Below are 23,447 nucleotides of genomic sequence, written 5' to 3' on the forward strand. Positions count from 1 at the left end.
GAAAATACTTTAGTTCCTTGTCCTGGCTGAAGAAATGTAGGTTTTTAAAGAAGTCTCACTGTGTTTTGTGTGTCTCTCAGTCTGAACCAGAGGATGCTGGTGCTTTGTGTCACAAGACAATTAACTCATTTTAAAAGTTGAAAGAGTCACAGTGCCTCTTTCATTCACGTCAGCGTCAGCACAGCCATTAGTCGACTCCTCAGAATTCTGCACGCGATGAAAATAAATCCCATGATCCACCAAGACAAAAATAAAATAAAATTAAAAAAATGTTAAATTACTCTGTTTGGCCTCGGTGTGGAGGGGAGAGGCCGGGCAACAGCGTACGCATGCTCAATGACGTGCTTGCCAACATTTACGTGTTTCACCAGCCAAACAAAAAGGTTCTGCCGGCAGAGAAAATGCAAACCAAGCCAGACGTACCTGTTCCGACCAGCACCGCACCGTGCAGTACCACCCTGGACCGCTCGGTTACGGGGTTGTTAGCATACGCTGGCTAAATCATTATGGTGTGACAGGTGCACTCAAGTACTGGACGTATCCAGCGTATTCAGGGTATTTTTCATACGTTGGCATATGCTGGCTAAATCGTCAAGGTGTAACAACACCCTAAGTTAGAGAAAAGAAGCACGACTGTTAAAAACCGAAACATTTTAAGTATGTTAATGAAATAAATGTTTATTTTTGTATTGTGTTCCTTTTTGAAATTTGTTATTTCTCTGTTTCTCATTATATTGTTCTGAATTTAACAAAACTAAATCCATTTTATATCAACTGTTGTTAAATACTTTTAATAAAGTTAAAATCAATTAGCTGTTTTTTGTTTTGTTTTTTAGTCTGTTTGAAAATAAGTATGTCTACACAAAGAAAGTGAAGAGGTTGTGGTGTGATGTGAAAAAGGTTCTATATTGCCATGCTCCCCACCTCCCCCATGTTAGTGCTTGTGCCATGTTAGTGCCATGTTAGTTATCTTCGTTTCCTTTTACTCTTACCACATGTTAATTGGCATTTTTTTTTCTCTTTAAGACCTGCCATTTAATAAAACTTTAATCAATACCTTAGCCTTCTCATATTTTTGAAGTGTCATTTTCATATTACTTCTTGTTTCTTCTTCTTATTATTATTATTATTGTTATTATTACTAGAAGTAGTAGTAAAAGTAGTAATATTTTTTGCTGAAAGCAAAAATAAAATGAGCACAGGCTTATTTATATAGTATATTAAATGTCCTATCTTAAAAATAATGAAGTCATTTATGAACATTTCATATAATTAAACAAACAATACATGACTGGAGTATGTGGAAGTATGCGCAAGGCTGCAAGTTTCTCAATGAAACAGGTGCGGTGACCACGCCCCCACACCACCATATTTGGAAAGCGTCCGCATTCCAAAGGGCTCTGGGCGGGGCTATGACGCCACCTGTTTGTGAATGAGCTGCGGGAGCCGCAGAAGTGAAGGAGGAGAACTGAGGAGCCGCCGGAGGAGCAGCCGGAGGAGAGCACACGGCAGGAAACACGACCACGGCGGCTTCCTAAAGTTGTGGAAAAATGGATTTCCATCGGCTCTACTTATTTTTGGCTTTATTAACTGTCCAAGTTGTTATCAGCCTCCAGTCAAACAAACGTAAGTAACTATTGTACTATAAAACAAAAGAAAAAAAAACAAAAACCTTTAGCTTCACGGGTCAGAAGATAATGCTATAATCTGTTTGGCGTAATTTATTAATGCTTTATCTCCGCGTTTAACCTTTTAAAAAACTTTAATTTTTACGTCAAGTTTCTACATGTATAGTGGTAGAAATGTTGGTGTTGATTTGTTATTTTTTATTTATCCCTTATATTAAAAAAATCCAGTAAAACTAAAATAACACATTATGTTAATATTCTAATTGTTGTTTAAAATTCCAACTCGTTTGATTCTTGCTTGAACTAAATTAACTAACCTTTTAGTATATAAAAGCTTTTACACAGTAAGTTTACTGGTAGTGTTAAAGCTCAACATACATGTAAAAATTTCTTATTAAAAGTTCTAAAGTAGTCTGATGACAACATACTAAATTTGAATATTGTTTTATTACAACTATTTTCTATTGTTACTATTTTGTAATAAGACAAATAACAGGACACAACTGTAAAATACAGCAATATCATTATATGTACTAATTTTGAAAGGTGTGTGTGTATATATATATAATGTTAATTATCTGAGCTTTATTGTCATGATGTGCAAATAGCTAATGGTTTAATGAAATATGGCAGCATTCAGTTTTGGTAGTTATGGCACCTCTTATTTACTTTATTATGAAACAGAAGTGTACTTATCTGTTGCATAGTTCATGTAATTCTCTCGTCATGGCAATTTAACTGCCCCCGCCTTTCTCAGACATTATTAGTGCTGTATCCTAGACCTAGAAGGGGACATGGTAAATGAAGTCTTGAATCACACCGACATGGTTGATTTAACTGTCAAAGAAAAGCATGTGCCGCCCATAAAGTTGTTGGCTCAAAGAGACCAAGGTAGACAGTTTTATTATGCAGTCAAAACAGAATGATTTCTTATTGTTTAAAAGCTTAATAAACAAAACTAAATATTGCTCACAGAAGAGTTACTTTTGGTTAAGTATGTTTCAGTTTCATTATTTGATGATTTTCTCTTTTGTCCTTGTAGAAGTCTTGTTGGATATGGGTGCATCAAGGGGAGAGTTGGGGTGGTTGGCTTCGCCTGACAAAAACGGCGTGAGTATTTTTCTTTTTTTTTTTTTACCACAACAAGTATTTTTATAACTTCATGTTGATAACTCGTGTAAAGGACAGCAGTAAATTAAAACAGCCTCTGAGTTAACTTGTGAGGATTTAAATTTTGATAATAACTGAGGCATCTTCCCATTCATTCATTCAAAAACATTCTTCCTGGGTGCGATGGAATGAGAGACAGTTTGATGAGGTTTGACACGGCTCAGCTATTCTCGCTCCAAAGCTGCCCTTTCATAAAAGTGCTGTGAGTGTCATTAAAATGTCAAAGTTCAAGCCTCATTTTAATTTATAGCAGAGAATTGCATTTTACAATTTGACACGGGGTCTGTTTTATTTTTACCCTAAAACATAAAATTAAATTGTTGAGGGTTTTTTTTCCATTTGTGGATCTTCTCTTGACTAAAAAGTAACACTTGGAAAATCTTTACATGTAAAGTAAGACGTGAGCAATGGAGAAAGAAAGAGTGGTCTGTGTGTGGAGAACCATTCCTCTATGTATAGTTCAGTGGCTTTCCATCTAAAAAAAGCAACAGGACATGGCCACTTCCACTGTGTAGACTATGTTTCTGGGCGGCTGCTTTCAGATCCAAGGATTCTTATTATATCAAGTAGGATTTTCCTCTCGTTTGTTGCGTTGGCGTTGTTCTCACCCAACTTTCCACACATTTGTTAAGTGTATTTAACTTTGCAATTGTGGCGAGAAATTATTTCCTACACCAACTGACAGTGGAGGGTGGAGGCTTTGTGGTCAGCAGTCTGTCCATGTGAAGTCTGGGTATCTCAATAAGTGGTGGATGGCACATTTTGGTACAAGGGCTCCAGACTGGCCTTAGGAAAAAAACCCTAATCTTTTATTTAAAAACTTACTTAACAGTGTGACAGCTTCTTTGTGTCCCTGTCTTTACTATCCCTTCTTTATGACATCTCAAAGCTCTTGCAGGGAAATAAGTCAGATTTTTGACTGCCCTCCATTAAACTAGTAGTTGGCCATTATGAACCCAGCAGAGGTATTCATGCTGTGATTACCTTTCCAGTTTGCTATGCAGTTCTAATTTTACAAAACATTCAAAAGTAATTTTGTAAAGTCCTTTGAGTTACTGTTTACAAAATGTTCAAACCCTAAAGTGGGGTCGTGCAACTGGCTAGTGTACTTGTTTCCAGAACAGAAGGCTCCTAGTTCAAGACCACTTGTGCCCATTTTACGTTAATATGGAGTTGCATCAAGAAGGGTACCTACCCGCCGTAATATTTGTACCAAATCAACCTGTGTATCCATATCAGATCTGTTGTGGCAACTCTGAGTAAAAAATAAAGAAGCCAAAAAAAAAAAAAAAATCACTCATTACTACAAGCCCTGGAGTAGCTTGGGTAAGGTCTAGACCTTACTTGTGCATAGGACATACAGTCTAAGAAATGAAATGCTATATTTACTTAGTCTAATTAATTCAACCGCTCACACAAAACTGAGTAATTAATTTAAACAAGTTGTGTAGGTCAGGTTGACATACCTTGATAAAATAAATATAACATTTCATTTATTGGTGACACAATTTGGTGCTGTATCAATCAATCAATTTTTTATATAGCGCCAAATCACAACAAACAGTTGCCCCAAGGCGCTTTATATTGTAAGGCAAGGCCATACAACAATTATGTAAAACCCCAACGGTCAAAACGACCCCCCGTGAGCAAGCACCCGGCCATCAGTGCATCATGGGAACCCCCCAGCAGTCTGCGTCTATAGCAGCATAACTAAGGGATGGTTCAGGGTCACCTGATCCAGCCCTAACTATAAGCTTTAGCAAAAAGGAAAGTTTTAAGCCTAATCTTAAAAGTAGAGAGGGTGTCTGTCTCCCTGATCTGAATTGGGAGCTGGTTCCACAGGAGAGGAGCCTGAAAGCTGAAGGCTCTGCCTCCCATTCTACTCTTACAAACCCTAGGAACTACAAGTAAGCCTGCAGTCTGAGAGCGAAGCGCTCTATTGGGGTGATATGGTACTACAAGGTCCCTAAGATAAGATGGGACCTGATTATTCAAAACCTTATAAATATATTGAATTGAATAACCTTAACGTATCGGGGAAACCACACATAAAAACGTCCAATATTTCATGGAGTACAACTTCAGTATTTTTCATTCGATTCAGTTACTGAAAGCGATTTATTTTTAAGAAGAAACACAGCTTTTATCCAGTTAATGTAAGACAAACATGAGCTTTGAAACAGTCACGTGTGACTAACACATGAGGTGTTAAGGTTTAGTGTATATTGGGACCTTTTAATCTTTCTCTTCATCATTACTGCCTTCTGTTTAGAAAACCATAATTGCTCCCAATTTTGCTGCTGTGCTTATAAATCTCATTTAACTGCCATGAATGTTAGTTGGTTTTCTACACTTTATGTCTGTGTGACACATATGTGCCCGTGTGCATTAGTGGGAAGCCACACACGTTGTGAGCACAGCACCCGTCCAGTCCAACCATCTTAATATGTGGACACCCCCCCAGCTCAGATCTGCACTTTATGAGATGCTCACTCTGCGTGATAGAAGAGGTGTCTCATGTTTGAGTTCTTTGAACAAAGTCTCTGAACCTCTACGGCATTCATTAGTTTGGTGACTTTTCCTTTTTCTAATCTCTAATATCTTTGAATTGCAGTGGGAGATCGTCCAGACCGTAGTGAACGGCTCACTTTTCTACACCTACAGTGTATGTAACATAGACTCTACTGAACAGGATAACTGGTTGCGCACAACATTCATTCAGCGGCGTCCAGGGACGACACGCGTGTCTGTGGAGCTTCGTTTTGTGGTGCGAGATTGCAACACCTTTGGCGATTCTTCCCTGTCTTGCAAAGAAACCTTCAACCTTTTCATCTCAGAGGCTGACGCCGATGTGGGAACCACTTTCCGCAAAGGTCAGTTCCGCAAGGTGGCCACGATCGCTCCCGATGAGATCACAAAGGACCGTGAGCTGAAAGTCAACACAGAGACGAAGACAGTGGGCCCCCTGTCGCAAAAGGGTTTTTACCTGGCCTTCCAGGACATGGGGGCTTGCGTGGCACTGCTGTCTGTCAGAGTGTACTACAAGACGTGCCCATCCACAGTGCAGAGCTTAGCGGCCTTCCCGGAGACCGTGGCCGATGCTCTGAAGGAGGTGACGGGATCCTGTGTGGAGAACGCGTTCAGTCAGTCCACCCCACGCATCTACTGCACAGCTGAGGGCGAATGGGTGGTTCCAGTGGGACAGTGCCAGTGCCTCGCAGGCTATGAAACCACGGGGGAGTCCTGCCAAGGTAAGCAGCAGAAATGTGCCATGAACACAGCACATGAGACTTGCTTATACATGTGTGAGCACATGCTCACCGTGTACTTTATTTAGAAAACTGTAATCTTTTTCGTCATTCCACTGGCAAGTGTTGAGAAATGAGCCATGTTTGTCTGGATTGACTGTAAGTCTTTTGCAAAAACAGTCTTTAACAAGGTCAAATATAGCAGGGCTGGGCATGAGGAGAAAAACAGGCAACGTGTAAATCCGCTAATGTTGTTTGGACTCCATGGAATTACCCCATAAAATCCAAATAATAATAAAAAAAACAAAAGAAGTTTTGACTGCAGTTAAAAGTTAAAAGTTTCCTTACCTGTTACTCAACAGCACATTCTTTCCACTATGTTTGGAGCTGTGTTCAGGTTTATGTGAAGGGTACCAGACTTGAACTTTTTCTCAAATTGATAAAACACATCAAATGTTAAGCACTTTTAAGAATGTAGTGGATTCACACTGGGAAAACTGCAAAATTAAGTATATTTATGCTCGCATGCATGCAGACCCCTTGGTTTTTAACTCAGGCCAACAATACAAATGCTCAATAGTAGTTCATTGTTTTTAATTGCATTTTGATTACTGCAGCTCCTGAATGAAGAAGAAAATGCAGAAAACAGAATGTCAGTTCAGGTTTTTATTGTGCTATGACTGAATGACATTCCAGAAAGGAACCTCGCCTGAATGTATGGTGTTTTACCGCCACATTGATCTTTAATGTCAATTCTAAATATTGATTAGAAATGCAGATACAGTAGTTGTTTAAATGAGATGAAGGCCCTCCCCTGATGTCTTAATGTGAAGTCTGTAGATGAATAACCTCATCCCCAGGAACTGTTCAGTGAAGTGGCTGAGTAAGGAACCACGTCTGGGTTGGTCAGAGTCAATGCCTCATTGTTCATTTGTGCCCCACCCTTATGATATCTATATGTTGGCATGAGTGTGAGGGTCCTTGCTGGGCCATGTGGCACCAAGCTTGCAAGAGGTCTTGACAGACAATATTACCTCACAATAAAATGTTCAGAGGTAGCTGATTTTATTATTAGAATTATTCCGCTTGTTTCCAGTGTGGAAGGTTCCTGGTTCAAAACCCACTCCTACCCATTCTTCATGTAACATGGAGTTGCATCAGAAAGGGCATCCAGTGTAAAACTTGTACCAAATCAAGGTCCACCTCGGCTCTGCTAAAATGCCCCCAAAACAAGAGACTTACTTACTTTTATTATATTTTCTGGATTGTTTTGCTTCCCAAATTTGTTCAGCTCTTATATCAGTCCCATGAATACAAAATAATGCTTTTTTGCTTTCTGGTGCCCCCGTTTAATTGTTCTTGTTTGCTACAGTGGATGTGGTACAGATCTGTATTGGGATTTGGCACACGTTTTACACCGGATGGCCTTCCACAGGCAACTCCAGCTGTACTTGGAGAAACCCGCTCACTGCTCCTGGCCTCCCGGCCAAGTAGCAGTCAGAAGCTACTCTACTTAATTTCCGAGATCTGATGGGATCAGATGTGCAAATTCCAACATGTTGTACGTTGCATAGAATTAGCACGTAGCTCTTTTATGAGATTGAGAGTAAATTTGTTCACCCTTCTGGTATTTACAAGGGTATTAAAACGATGAACATGCAATTATTTGGAGATGTACTATTGTGTATGAGAATGTGTGAGAAAAAAGTTAAGTATGCAACAGCCTTGCAGTAAGTAGTACCCTGGAGGGAGACCTGTGACTGTGTATACAAAGTACATGTAATGAAAAGTCTTCATAATGGTTGTGTATAAGCTGCCCTGTCTTTGGCATTCTGGGGTGTGGTGTGTTGAAGCGTGGGAGGAGACAGTGTAAAGACAGAGGGAGGAAGCATACTGTACACTGCGGGGATTTCTGAAAGGAATTCTTTCATCGTCACGTCACCTACAGCGCTGATTGCCTAAGGAAGGACCGTGTGAATGTGCCAGAAGGAGTACCTGAGTGGTATGTCTTTCTCTCACAAGTCTTTATTTGTGCCTGTTGCTAAGGCGACAAGAACCACAGATTACAGGGATGGAGCCGACACGCCTGTCAGAGCTTAGACTGACTCAGGCTGCGGTTTATGACTCCTGACAGAGCCTGTCACCTTGACTGGCAGAGTTTGGTCAGTTCTTGTAATCCATTTTTAGGTTTTTAATTGAGGAAGTCAATCACACCACTGATAAGTACTAACAAAGTACTGTGCTTCAAAGAGTGACCCTCGTACTTATGGCGGTTGCTTTAGGAAGTGCGCTTGGAACGGAAACAGAAAGCTGTCCAGAAGAAGATGGAGGGGTTTCTCTTCTAAAATCCGGATGATAACCTGATGAATAAAATAGTTATTTTTTAAGTAAAAACATTACACTCAAAAAACTGTTGCATTGGATGAACTCAGTTCAAGTATGTGCAGGATTTCCATCTAATAAATATATGGAGCATTAAATACTTAAATAAATCACACCCATGCAAGATAACTTAATTTAACTGAGTTGGGACCACATATATTTATTAGATGGAAATCCTGCCCATAATTGAATTGAGTTCATCCAATGAGTCATTAGTTTGTGTGATACACTCAAAAACTGACTAAATGGATTGGATTCCATCTAATAAATATATGTAGCCCCAACTCAAATAAAGCACATCCATGCAAGATAATGTAATTTAACTGAGTTGAGGCTACATATTTTTATTAGATGGAAATCCTGCATATAATTGAATTGAGTTCATCCAAAGAGCCGTTTTTGAGGGTATTATAGGTTTGTTTGTTTGTTTGTTTTTTCTTCCAAATCTCTAATGCTAAAACAAAAGTTTTGCTTTGACTATAGTCTGGTCTGAAGTAGACTACAGGCTGCTTGTAAATTCCTTTCAACTGTCCAACTGTTGTGGGAAGAGGAAGCTGAGGGAGATGAGGAATGCTGACGGACACAAATAAGCAGGTTTTCCTTGGTTGGAGTGAGGGTGGGGAGAGAGTAGACAGTTGGTGCACGCTGGTGGTTAGTTCTGTGGCTGCTTAGTTAGGTGTGGGGTGTAATTTAGTCAAGAGGATTAGTGGAGCAACAGGACAGCTGTTAGCCAATGACATACCCGGCTTTGAATCTCTTTGCTCATTCATCCGGTCGTTAACGCACGCAACAAGATCCCTAATCCATGTTCCCACTCATTAGAACAATAAGCCGGCACAAAGAGCAAAACAGATTCAATTAACAGATGTACTGGTGCGGAACACGAGTCCTTTTTCTCATGTCTCACGTTGTCAAAAGAGACGATCACCACGTGAAAACTGAATGAAAGTTTCAGACCAACCAGATTGTGTACATTCAATAAATTCCAACAAGGGATGAATCTAATTTAAAGTAATTGTCAAAGTTTTCTCTACGTCATGAATTAATGTTGACGTTAACTTCATTCATGGTACACATGCTCTCATTTGGAAGCTGTATAGCGATTAATGCAACGTATTTATGGCTGCACTCTGTCCGCTCTAAACAATAGATGAATAGGGTTGGAGATTCTTTACTACGTGACACAGGTCCTGCTGCTTCAGCTCAAGACAAAATAGGCTTGCCCCCTTTTTTTATGCGAAAAGGTCTCCACTACACCCCCCCACAACCGCCGAGCAACTCCCCCGAGAGAACTTCTGTTGGTACGCAAACGTTCCCCATCCCCCGTCCGTCTACCAATTCAGTTTTATCCCTCCTACTCAATCTCAACTTGCTCCTTCTCTTCTGCTATTGTAATACTTGTTTGGTGCTCAGGAGAAAGTAACAGACAAAAATTAACATTTACTATGGAGAAAGCAAATACTGGCAAATAACAAAGGGATGGATGAATTAATGTGAAGGGTATCAGTTAGGGGTTACGGTTGGTTTAATGTAAGGGTTAGGTTTAGATTTGGGTTAGAGTTATAGCCATGGGAGGTTATGGTGAGAGTTGGGTTAAAGTGTAGGGAAGAGGTAACGTCACTTTAGGCAGATGGAATCAGTTAAACAGTGAAATCACCTGGTGGAGAAAGAAAGAAAGAAACCTGCACCCTCTTGGCCCTTTCTGGAACGAGTTGAATACCCCTGGTGTAGGGTTAGGTTAGGACTATAAAGTTTAGGGTTAGGGTTGAGTTAGTGTTAGGGTGAGTGCTTAGGGTTGGGTTAGGGTGTAGGATTATTGTGTAGGTCTTAGGCTGGGCTAGGGGTTATGGTTGGGTTACATTCATGCTTTAGGGTTAGTGTTGGGTTCCCTTTGACTGTTGGCTTCCCTTATATTGCTATATTTTATGTTACAGTTTTTATTGTCACTTTTTTTTGTGTTTTTTTTTTTCCTGACACATTCATACCTACAATCTCATTGTGCAAATGTTCTTTCTGCCATGATAGTAAATACATTTTACATCTTGCTCAGTCTCCTCTATTGCCCACCAGCCCAGGACCAGATAAAAGGCTGCCTGGTATGGAAGGTATCAGAATGAAAGGGCAGATGTGAGTTTTTTGAAACGCGATTGTTCTATTTTATTATTACTGTGCTCAGTGTCCTTTCACCCCTTGTCAGAAACTCTGTGTATCTGTTTCCGTAGACAGTCAAAATCATAGTCAGCACCAGCTTTTTCCCTTCCTGCTTCTCCTGTCTTTTAACTATCTGGCCTTGAATGTGGTCATTTCCTATGAGGAGGGGGCAGTAGAAGGAAGAAAGAGAGGAAACATCAGCCTCAGAATGACTTGCAGCTTTTGCATCCTGGTTTCTGTCGACTATACTCTGTAATTAACCTTCTATGCCCTGGAAGGCTGTTTATCGGTCCTGAAATGAAGTGTCCATCACAACACTTCACATGTTTCAAGGTGTCATTTCCTTTGGCAAAAACATTAACACAATCTGCCAATTTGTTTGCCAATCTGCTGAGCGTTAATAGAGGAAAGACTGATCAACCGATGCATTAAATCTGCTGTTATCCGGTTGATGCTGGCAGTGTGACTACAAATTAAGACCCCAGGAGAAAAGGCAAGTGGAGGCAGATCGTCAGGGAAATTCCTTTTAGACAAAGAATCAGTGATTGTGGTTACAACAAATGCTACCTGTTGGGTGGAAGAGGTTTACATTACAGTTACAGTTTCATTGTTTGCTTGTTGTGCAATAACCATTCCTTCCTGAGGTGCTCTGAGTCACTGTTTCTCCTAAAGGTAGGAATCAAGCTAACACGTATCATCTTTTTTTACACAGTTTGCAAACCAGGCTACTTCAAGCCATCTGTCTCCAGCGACTTATGCCAGATTTGCCCGGCAAACACCAAACCCACCGAATCCGGCGCCCATGAATGCCAGTGTGGGGATGGGTTCTTCCGCTCGCCTTCAGACCGTCCAACATCAGCGTGCTCTGGTAAGAGTCACTGTCACAGTAATGATGGGGTACAAATCAACTTTGAACTCTTTCAGACCAGGCTATCTCATGTTTGTTATCCACTTCCTCCTCAAGCACCACCCGGACCCCCTCGTGATCTGACCTCCACCACCCTGTCAGCAGAGGGAAGACTACAGCTGTTTTGGAGAGTTCCACTGGTGACGGGCGGCCGCAGTGACCTCACATACAGTGTGGTGTGTGAGCGTTGCGATGGGTCCTCATGCATGCCCTGCGGCGAGAAGATCCGTTTCGAGCCAGGTCCCACAAACTTGAAGGACGCCACAGTCATTGTCGGTGACCTGGATTCTCATCTCAACTACACTTTCACTGTGGAATCTCACAGTGGTGTGTCACCATACAGCACCGACAGACCCACAGCGACCATCACCACCGCTCTGGATTACACAGGTCAGCTTTATTTTTTACAATTAATATTTTTTCTGGTCTGATTGGTTGAGAGTTTTTGCCATTAAGAGTTAAGTCATGTCATGATTCCATTCCAATATCCAATTCCAAGTTCTCCAGTATCTTGAAATGACTGTCATATATTGCAGAATGATGTGCATGCAAGTTATGAATCACAATTTCGATTATTTTTCAATGCATCGCCTTACTCAAGGGTTGATGTATTATTTTTGAGTGCAAAATTTGACATCTATTTTTGCACATCTTATGACCTGTTTTTGCTTGATGAATAGCAATACACATATTGCATATGACCCCAACTAGAGAATTTAAATTGTTTTGCTGTGTTTTCTTGCAATACTGTAACAATCCATAATGATAATAATAATAATAATAATGTCCGAGAGCTGGCTGGTGTCTCGCGTTACCACTTACAGTACTCCACGGAACCACCATGGGTTCTAAATGGCGACCACCCAAGTAGACAATTGGTCCATCCCAGCTCCTCAAAAGTAGCCACCTATCTGCCACTGCCAGGTGAAACGGTGGCTTCCCCTTGGCCTTCTCAAGCTGCCATGGTCCTCAACACTGATGCAACTGCATGCTGGTCATACACAGAAAAATGCATCACATGGCTAAAATGTTGTGACATTCTCACATAATACAAGTGATACTCCTCTCCTGAGTGTCCCTACATCCAGTGGTACCCAAAGATCTTCAAAAGAGGCCTAGTACAAACATCATAGTGAAACAATTTTTAGATGTTGATGTTACGCCTTTAAAATCACACTGTGACTCTACTGTAACACAGTATAATCACCATATAGTCTAAGAAATTCCTTCATCTGGCTAACCAGGAGGCAAACAGGCACTCATAATTATACAATCTTCTTGGCAGAGGTAAACATCTGAAGGCTAAAAGCTGTGGGAAGCATGACAGCCTGACCTACAAACTTTAATTTCCAAAAGTCCTTTCCAAAGGCTGTGATTAAGCACTAAATGTTATTTTGCTGTCTATCTGTTGCAACCCTCAGATCCCCCGAAGGTGACGCTGATCCATTTGGATGACCGCAGCCCCACCAGTCTGTCTCTGTCCTGGATTTTGTCTCGTAGGCCTCCAGCACACATTAATCACCGTTATGAACTCATGTACCGCAGAAAAGTAAGACATTGTTTTGTACTCCTTTGACTCTTTGTAACGGCCCACTCTGACTTAAAGATTCTTAATCTAATCACGTTTATTTATTGTTTCATCTCTCCACAGAATGGTGACAATGAGCGAGATGTAACTACATACACAGTCCTGATTTTGGATAAATGCTCAGTCCAGATTAACGACCTTTCCCCAGACACTACATACATATTCAGAGTTCAAGCATTGAGTCCCGAAGGCAACCCTGGCAGCTACAGCTTAGATCACGAGTTCCGTACTTCATCTTTAGGTACCAGTAGCCCAAAGGTTTCTCAGACACTTAGAATTGTCACATAGTAAGATGTTTGACTGGTACCTTGAATTAATGGATGTTTGTCTTGCACAGCTGAGTCCCGTGTCCAGAATAAGTCCACCATGGTTATGGCTGGTGTTGCTGGGGTAGCAGTTATCCTACTGATTGTGGTGGCCATCCTGCTGTTCCGTAAATGGTGAGTAAAAACACAGTTCGTGCCGACGTACGACAACTGCTATTCAGATAAATATTAACCCGTGTCATTATGTCAAGCAAACAGCAGTAAATTAATGATACTCTGGTGCGACTGAGGGTTTATCGTAATCCAGTTGTGGTCTTTGAGCAAAGATGTATCCTGCAGTTACTAGCACACAGAGTCGGTATGATTAATCCCACTGTGATTTTTTTTTTATGCTTTCCTCTCAGGAGGATGAGACTTCCTGGCAGGAGAGGACCAGAAGATCCCTACTTTTCGACAGGTCAGCACAATGAAATGTGGTTAAAACATCCATCAAAGTTGAGTTTATATGTACTAAAACTGTATTATTTCCTCCTCAGATCAGCTGAAGCCTCTGAAAACTTATGTGGACCCGCATATGTATGAGGATCCTAACATTGCCATCCAGAAGTTTGTCACAGAAATTGACCCTAATGCCATTACCAAACAAAAAGTCATCGGTGTAGGTACGTGTAGAGAAGAATTTAGACATCCGTCAACGATGTAATAAAATCATCTGCGTTTATTTATTTGTCCGTCTGTCTGTTAGCAATATTACGTCAAAACGACAGCACATATTTTGACGATATTTTCACCACAGATAGATGTTTGACCAAGGAAGACTTCATTAAATTTTGGAGATGATCCAGATCCGGATTCTGGATCAAGTTTCACTTTATATAGGCTTTGAAGGATTGCTGTTAGCTGGATTACGTCAAAACTACTGCACAGATCTTGATGAAATTTTCACCACAGATAGATATGAGGACATGGAAGACTCCACTGAATTTTGGAGGTGATCTGGATCCAGATTCTGGATCAAGTTTCACTTTATATAGGATTTGAAGGATTACGTCAAAACTACTTCACAAATTCTCACCAAATTTTCACCAGGGACACATATTAGGCTACAGAAGACTCTACTGAATTTTTTTTTAGGTCATCCAGATGTGGATCTGGATTCTGGATCAAGTTTCCCTTTACATAGGCTTTGAAGGATTACGTCAAAACTACACATTCTCATCATATTTGCACCACAGATAGATATTAGGGCATGGAAGACTCCATTCAATTTTGGAGATGATCTGGATCCAGATCCAGATTCTGGAATCTGGGTCGTTTCACTTTGTATAGGCTTTGAAGGATTACATCAAAACTACTTCAAGGATTCTCACCAAATTTTCACCACGGACACAAATAAGGCCATGGAACACTCCATTAAATTTTGGAGATGATCCGGATTCTGGATCAAGTTTCCCTTTATATAGGCTTTGAAGGATTACGTCAAATATACTTCAGTTTCTCACCAAATTTTCACCAAAGATACATATTAGGGAATGGAAGACTCCACTGAACTTTGAAGGTGATCAGGATGTCAGAAATCTCTGATTGCTCTTGTTCTTTGTGTTTTTCAACTATTCTATTTTAATGTCAAAGTGTTTGTCCTGATGCCTCCATCTGCTGTTTGCCTACTAATTAGGAGAGTTCGGTGAAGTGTTTCGGGGTGTGATGAAGACACCGCTACGAGGAGAGGTGGCTGTAGCCATCAAAACTCTGAAGCTGGGCTACTCGGAGAAGCAGAGGCAGGACTTCTTGAGTGAAGCCAGCATTATGGGACAGTTCTCACACCCAAATATCATCCGTTTGGAGGGAGTGGTCACCAAATGTGAGTCAGATGTCTTCCTGTGTAACTGCTGCTTCATCCCAGAAAAATCCACACTTTTCCTATTTGTAATTTGTTCGATTAACAAGTTTTTGCTTGGATCTGCAGTCAAACATGCCATGATAGTGACGGAATACATGGAGAATGGAGCGCTCGACACATATCTGAAGGTAGGTAAATGAAATGCTATTAATCGGAGGGTCATATAGTACTGTGCAACATTTCTGGACAGACTGCAGTTTTGATAAAAATGTAATACTGTTTGATATTTGTTTCTTCATCCAAACACTCCCAGTCCAACAATTAAGTAAAACAATTATTTATCAAGTTAGCAACCTAATTATACAGTTAAAACAAGCAAAGTCACAAAAAAAGTAGGTGTATTGAATACGTGACAAACAATCAGTTGCTGGTCACAACTTAGTAATACAGTAATTGTAAAAGCTTGATTAAATACAACCATGTTTTCTTACACATTGCAAGAGACCATATAAAAGAAAATAAGCAGCTTTATTGTGTTAAAACAATTATCTACTGTATTTTAAAGGTGAAAAGTGGTCACACATTTTACTTATATTTACTGAAAAATATTGGATATTATTATTTTCATTGTTTATAAAAGTTAGCGCATTCATTTTTAAAACAAGATTAGAGATGCTTCTGTTCTTGGCTATACCTGCAATTAATGAGTTGTTAAATTTTAACAGAATTTTTTAAAACTTTTATCATAATGTTCTAAATTTTTATGTAGTTTTATTTTTATTGATCATTTTTCAGTTGCTGTGGTTTATGTATGGTGTTTTATTGTGTTATAGCAAGATTTTGGGAGCACATCGGATTTGTGGTTGAAAAGAGCAATACAAAAACAACTATTATATGTAAATATGGCTACAACGTTTGTACTGTGCTATACAGTGGAACCTCAGTTTGTTCTTAAACCAAAACCAATTTTCCATAAGAAACAATGTAAAATGGATTATCTATTCCTGCCCCAAAAAGAACACCGTCTTTTCACCTTTTTAACATTTCATGCATAAGACAGACAAAATACAAAGAATATGCATAGTGTATTGCTGTGGCGACCCCGAGTACAAAACAAGGGAGCAGCCGAAGGGACTTACTTTACTATGTACTGTACATTAACTATAATAAAATAGACAATTTAATTTCACCTTACTGTACAGAAGAGACTGTAAGAAAATCAGATAACTGAACTTCAGAACGGATGAGATGCTTCTGCTGCAGTGAAACTCTGGTCTGATTTAATGTTGTATGCTAGCAGCATTAGCGCTTTTAGTTGTTGGTAGCTTCACCCGTTAGCTCCACTTAATGTGTGATTGCTTGAAAAAATATACAGTTCATAATTTTTAATGTCCACAACAAAGTAAACTGTTAGGAAAACCACTGCGCAGACCCCACAAATATGATTTAAAACATCCAAAGACAGACTTTCTTGCTTCTTTTTCTTCTTTTGAGTTTATTGGTGGATTACAACCCAACACAGTGCATAACTGCCAGCTACTGCGGCAGAGATGTTCGTGAACCAAGACTGTTCAAAAATATGAATTTTTCATTTAAAAAATATGTTCTTAAACTGAGTTTTTCCTAAACTGAGGTTCCACTGTAGTTACATTCTGTATTTCTTATGAATGGAAACCCATTAAAAAGTTCAATTTTCCAAAGCTTTGTCAATTTTATCTTGACTTTCTTTCTTTCTTTCTTTCTTTCTTTCTTTCTTTCTTGCTTTCTTTCTTTCCATAATTAATGGACATTAGAATATTTTGTTTTTACTCAGTGGAATATAATGATTTTAAATCAGTATGATAAATATACATATATAATTTTATGTTTAAGTAATACATTTTTTTGTTATGTATTTTTCTTCTTCTAGGGCCGTGATGGAGAGATTCCGTCATATCAGCTTGTAGGAATGCTACATGGAATAGCGGCCGGTATGAAGTACCTGTCAGACATGAACTATGTCCACCGAGACCTGGCAGCAAGAAATGTGCTTGTAACCAGCAACCTAGAATGTAAAGTGTCTGATTTTGGCCTGTCACGTGTGCTGGAAGATGATGCAGAGGGAACGTACACAACCAGGGTAAGTCACAAAGCCACAAAGCACAGTAACAGCTTGAGGTCTGCTAACCATGTGAGACTGTTCACAGTGCTTTTACAATAAAGTCTACAATTTAAACCATTGAGTCTTTCAACATTTTGTGTTTCCACCCATTAAATATAATTTGTTAATGTCTTTGTCTGTCAGGGAGGTAAAATCCCAATCCGTTGGACTGCTCCGGAGGCCATCGCATATAGGAAATTCACTTCAGCCAGTGATGTGTGGAGTTTTGGCATTGTAATGTGGGAGGTCATGGCATTTGGTGAACGACCCTACTGGGACATGAGCAACCACGAGGTATTTTTCATGCTTCTTTTCCTCTTTCTAGCAATTACCAATAACAATAATGAGTGCTTTGGCCTATGTGGTGGTGATTAAAAGTAGCTTGACATCCAGAATAGCGCTGACATTATTTGACCAGCTAGCTCGTAATGTCAGCTCATAAACACAGGCTGGTCAAACGCTCGCCTGTCACTCCGGTCATAAATATAGATGGACTCAAAGTGTTGTCTCCACCCTGCCCTCTCCTCTTCCTCAGGTTATGAAGGCAATAAACGAGGCTTTCAGGCTTCCTGCTCCGATGGACTGCCCGTCTACGGTCTACCAGCTCATGCTCCAGTGTTGGCAACACGATCGCTCCAAACGACCGCGTTTCTCCGACATTGTCAACATTTTGGATAAACTAATCCGAAGCCCGGAGTCTTTAAAAACCATTGCTGACTTTGACCCACGGTATGTTTGCAGTTAAACTGCTTCACTTGTGTTGAAACACCACTAGAATGAGCAAAACCGTATGACTAGTTCATATGCTTGTTGTTTCGTACAGTGTGTCCATCCGGCTGCCCAGCACCAGCGGCTGTGATGGCACAATATTCAGGTCCGTTCCCGAGTGGCTGGAGTCCATCAAAATGAGCCAGTACAGTGACAGCTTTGCTCGTGCTGGAATCACCACCATGGAGCAGGTGCTCGCCTTGAGGCATGAGTAAGTGAACACTGGGCACAGGTGCAGCTCCGCCGCACTACTGCAATTCATTTGGCAACACGCCACCTTTTGTGGTAACACAGAGAAAGTATTGAGCTCTGAGCTTGAACATTTGTTATAGAGGAACACTGCAATCTGCTGCTGCCCACATCATTCCTTACATTCTCTACTGCCATACCCTTAGCAATACCGCTGTGGCCTCCTCATGCAACACGCACACTACATTCCATTCCACCAAAAACTGTTTACTTCAGGATGTTGTCATTCCTTCATTCAAAGGGAAATCTCCCAAAAATTTCTTGATGTCAAGTGGCTGCCAAACCAAAAATTCAGTTCCTTTTTAAGCAAAGTGAAAGCACTCATGTCCTCCCTTGGTCATTTGGCTTCCCTCCCTTTAGAAAAGGTACAAAATGGTCACTTCCAGCATCAAGTATATCCCACAATTCTTAGTAGTGGGAGTTTTTTTTAACCATTTTCACAAAAAAATAGCAGACAGATGTTACACAGCAACAGCCAAAGACAGACCATACTGCAGTAAGAACTGTACTGTTAATGTAAGACATGTATTTGAAAAAGAATGAAATATACTATACTAAATGATGATTTTCACCATTAAAACTGTCATTTATTTTTGGTTGTCTTCTGCAAATGGAAAGAAAACGTTAAATCAGGTTTTTACAATTATTTTATTTTGGAGTAAGATTTTGGGAATTTACAAAAAAAAAAAAATCAAGTTTGTTTTTCTCCCCTTAAGTTAATTTTTTTTTTATTTGTGTAAATGATTGTAAGTTGGGGCAGCACTGTGGTTTTGTGGTTAGCACTGTGGCCTCACACCAAGATGTTCCAGACAGAATGGTCCCCCCCTAAAAATCGGTCCGCCCTGCCTTCACTGCGCATGTGTCATTAGCTGCAGTTCACGGATTAATACCTCATTTCTGCTTAAACCTGCACTCCAGTCATTATCTATTTCAGCGACAGATATCTGAAACTTTTGTACAACAATCATTTCCACATAAATTCAGCATTATTTCATCATAAAAGACGGAGGAAGTGATCAGAGCGCCGCGGCTACACAAGCTGCTAGCTGATGCGTTCACCGCGCGTCAGTCATTTCAAAGCGTCACAGAGTATTGCCTCGTTTCTGCTTAAAACTGACTTTAGAATGATTTAAGAGCTTTTACCTTGTCAGCTGATGGTTAATAATCCCATTAATCTATTTGATCTCTTTGGGTGAAGAGACTCCGTCTCAGACAAGCGGCTGAGCTCTGAAATGATGCATGCGCAGTGGAGACAGGGTGGACCAACTTTTAGGGGTGGACCGTTCGGTCTGCAACACTGGGTTCACTTTCGACCTGCATGGTCCTTTTTGTGTGGAGTTGCATGTTCTCCTTGTCTTTGCGAGTTTGTCTGTCTCTATGTGTCACTCCTGCGATGGACTGGTGGCCTGTCCAGGGTGTACCCTGTCACTCGCCCAGTGACTGTTCCTATAAATTGCAGCCGCCTGTCCACCTTCTCCCCGTGATCCTTAACTGTAATGAGCGGGATGAGAAATGGATTGGCGTGTTCAAATGTCTTTCGTCACACACTGAGCCACCCACGGTGGGACCTCTTTATGCATTAATACTGTTCCAGGTCTCTATAGAAAACCTATAGGTGACATCACACATGCTTTGACCAGTATATATACAGTCTATTTTTAAAATGTCTTAAACTATGAAGTTAGGGAAAAAAACAATTCACACTCTGTACTGTTGTCATGGAGGAGGAAACTATTGAGAGACCAATACTGTTTTTCGTACCAGGATGTAAACATGTATATTTTGAGTCTAAAGTTGGACATTTTAACAAGAACTTGAATAGGAACCTACCTGCTTTTGGAGCCAGCCTCATGTGGCCAGTCAAGGAACTGCAACTTTTTCTTCTTCTGGGTGGGCTTCATCTGAGCCTATTGAAGCAGCTTGGTCACAATATGTGCAGGCAGGCATGGTGTACGTGTGTTGTGAACCCACTTATGTAAAGCATATCTGAGTGTTGCACTCTTCAAATAAGGAAATACACAATACTGGACTTTAGACCTGGGTTTTGCTTGTCTACGGCACAAATGCTGATAGTATGAACACACCAGCTTACACCAAACAACACCTCGCTTTTAGACCAACATGCCAACATGAGTGCAAGTGGCATTGTAATTTAAAGGACAAGGTCATTGGGTATACTAATGACAACTGAATCAGATTGAAACTAGCAATAACACTTGCATTGCATTGTGCACTGCCTTGTGCCAAGTGGAAGACAGAGCCCTTCAAATTAGATTTTCTGCTGACCGACTGAAGAATTTAAAATAAGTATGATATTATCAAAATTCTAGGATGTACAAAAACTTTGCACAGCATTATGGGTAAAAATATAAATGGTATATGGACTGCATTTATTATAGTGCTTTTCCATCTGCATCAGATGCGCTTTACACATCAATGCCTCACATTCACCCCGATGTTAGGCTGCTGCCATACAAGGCGCTCACGACACATTGGGAGCAACTAGGGGATTAAGGACCTTGCCCAAGGGCCCTTAGTGATTTTCCAGTCAGGCTGGGATTTGAACCGAGGATCTTCTGGTTTCAAGCCCAACGCTTTAACCACTAGACCATCACCTCCCCTATAAATGAGGTATTTGAAAGTGAAAAATATGCAAGTGTAATGATACCACCAGAAATACTACATTTAAAAGTTATATATGAAAGTAACTTTCCCAGTTCAAACCCCACCCTTACCACATTTCTCCATGTAATGTTGAGTTCCGTCAGGAAGGGTATCTGGTGTAAAACCTGTGCCAATTCAACATTCAGATCCACCTCAGATTTGCTGTGGCGACCCCGAGTGCAAACGAGGGAGCAGCTGAAGGGGCTTACTTTTTATTTTTGTTACATTTACCCTTACAAAGCTAGTTGGCCTGAACCATGGTAATTAGGTAACAGTAACGCAGATTCATCATGTTGATCCAACAAAATTACACTTAGGTCACTCAGCAAAATTGTTTCTGGCTAAGTTAACACATTTTATTTGGGTGGAAATACCATACATTATTTTATTATTTTCACTGAGCAAGGTATTTTTTTTAGTGTAATACTGTTTTTTTCTATTTGTGAATTTGTGCCTATATTTGTTAAAATAAATGTCACATTGGAGTTTCACCATGAAGATTCGGAATTGGCTTAATGGTACCTGACTAATGATTTTCATTAGTCGTCCCAACCCTACTATTAATCTTGAGGAGGTCCACAATAGCGCACATTGTATGCATAGGAAACTAGAGTGGCACTCAGTAGAATGGATCCCTCTACAAAGGTGAAGCAGGGCCAATGAGCCATTTTAATCCAAACTCTGTTCCACCCATCAGCAGAATTTATGACTTTTTTTTTTTTTTTTTTTTGGTTAAAGTTTATGGATTATTTCATCAGTGTATCAAACCCAGGTCAACACTCAAATTTAATGCAAACCTTAACTTGATTATAAAGATTTTCCATGCTGTAGGTATGTGATTCTTCAATCTGTTCACTAGTTGGCACGTCAACTCTTTCTTTAACTGATTCTAAGAGCTGATCATTTCCAGCTTCAGCTCCCTTGTTTTTGTTCACACAAGCATTACAGACATGAGAATGAAAAAATCGTGTAATTGTGGAACTGATTTTGTGCAGCCACAGACTTTTTGTTTTTATCTTACTTCAATATACCTCTTCATCTTTTCCTTTCAGAGACATAAGGAATATTGGAGTACGGTTACCAGGTCACATGAAGAGGATAGCCTACAGTATCCTGGGCCTGAAAGACGAGACCAGTTCACTCAGCGTTTTTGCGGTGTGATCTAAGCATTCCTCCAAATGGCCGAGCGTGCCATTTCACTGAGGGAGTACTGAAGTCGGAGGTGAAACTGAGCCGCGCTGCTGTTAATATCTGACAAAGCGCGGCACGACTGAGGTCGACCCTCCAAACTGCTCAGAAAGGACTGAGATTTAAAATGCTAAATGTATTTTAATGTAAAAGAGAGCAATAATTTATGTCAAATATGCAGTATCTTCAGCATTGTAGTAAATGACTGAGATTATTTTGTATTTACTAGATGACTGAACTGGAAGTCTTAAATTTATATATACATATATATGATGTATATATTAAGGCCCTTTATGAAATAAGGGTTACTTTTTCTAAGTACTCACTTTTCCTTCCAGGATTCTATGGATCCTTCAGTTTGTTTTTATACTGTTTTCGAGATTGCGACTTGCTTTTAAATTTGGAATTATTATTATACTCAGGGGAGAAAAAAAATCACCTTCTTTTGTGTGGTTGTTTGTCTCTTCACTCTACACCTCAATAGATTTTCTTAAGTCATTTATTTTACTGTTTACATTGCGTGTCATTACAACTGTACATTTTATTTAATATTTATTTTATATTTATGTCATTGGATACATGTGAAATAACACTGCGATGGCACACTTTTACCAATTGATGTGTGTATTTTTTAAAATATAGTTTTGCGTTGTGAACATATCACTGTATTTATCTGTATTCAACTCTTATTTTGGTGAGGTCCCTTCAGGATAACACTGGCCCAAATAACACCATGTTTTTGGCTAAATGTTGGACACCAAGAATCATATTTCCCAGAAATTAAGTACCGTATTTTCTGAAATATACAGTAATTCACAATTTGTTTGTTTGTTTTGTTTTTTCTTTTTACTGGTTTAGTAAGTCCTGCAACATAGACTCTGGTGTAACTTATATACATAAAAATAGCAAAATTGTTATTCATAATAATGACTATAATGACTATTTATATAGGACTTTCCCAGGACTCAAACACTAAATTAAATGAACTCTAATAATAAAAGAATAAATGACAAAAATAAAAGCATACTCATCTATGCACAAAAATCCCAAATTAAAGAGTTGCTAATACACAAACAAGGTGTGACTTATACTCCGTTGTGACTTATATATGGTTTTTCCTCTTCAAGAGGGTTTTTTTTTTTACAGGTGTGACTTATTCGCTGGAAAATACGGTACTTACATTTTATGAAGCAGGTAACATGCAATTATTGAAAATCTTTTAGTCCAAAGCCTGACATTCCAACTGGCCCTCTTGCCC

The 23,447-nt window shown here is 39.8% G+C and overlaps 1 protein-coding gene across 2 annotated transcripts; it reads left to right on the forward strand.

Annotated features, from left to right (window-relative positions):
- The first annotated feature begins 1,338 nt into the window (after window positions 1-1,338).
- epha2a (eph receptor A2 a) lies at window positions 1,339-22,849 on the forward strand. Of its 2 annotated transcripts, XM_034166320.1 has the most exons (17): window positions 1,342-1,626; window positions 2,671-2,738; window positions 5,413-6,049; window positions 11,292-11,447; window positions 11,544-11,876; window positions 12,908-13,035; window positions 13,138-13,315; window positions 13,412-13,514; window positions 13,745-13,797; window positions 13,877-14,002; window positions 15,016-15,201; window positions 15,307-15,368; window positions 17,090-17,299; window positions 17,465-17,614; window positions 17,856-18,049; window positions 18,144-18,299; window positions 22,054-22,849. In XM_034166320.1, exons 1-17 carry the CDS (start codon window positions 1,551-1,553, stop codon window positions 22,160-22,162), a joined length of 2,925 nt encoding a protein of 974 aa, XP_034022211.1. In that variant the 5' UTR covers window positions 1,342-1,550; the 3' UTR covers window positions 22,163-22,849. The 2 variants fall into 2 exon arrangements, with proteins under 2 accessions (XP_034022210.1, XP_034022211.1); XM_034166319.1 differs by having other exon boundaries at window positions 1,339-1,626; window positions 15,016-15,368.
- Window positions 22,850-23,447: the final 598 nt, after the last annotated feature.

The sequence above is a fragment of the Thalassophryne amazonica genome, chromosome 3 (assembly GCF_902500255.1).
Source record: "Thalassophryne amazonica chromosome 3, fThaAma1.1, whole genome shotgun sequence".
Lineage (NCBI taxonomy): Eukaryota > Metazoa > Chordata > Actinopteri > Batrachoidiformes > Batrachoididae > Thalassophryne > Thalassophryne amazonica.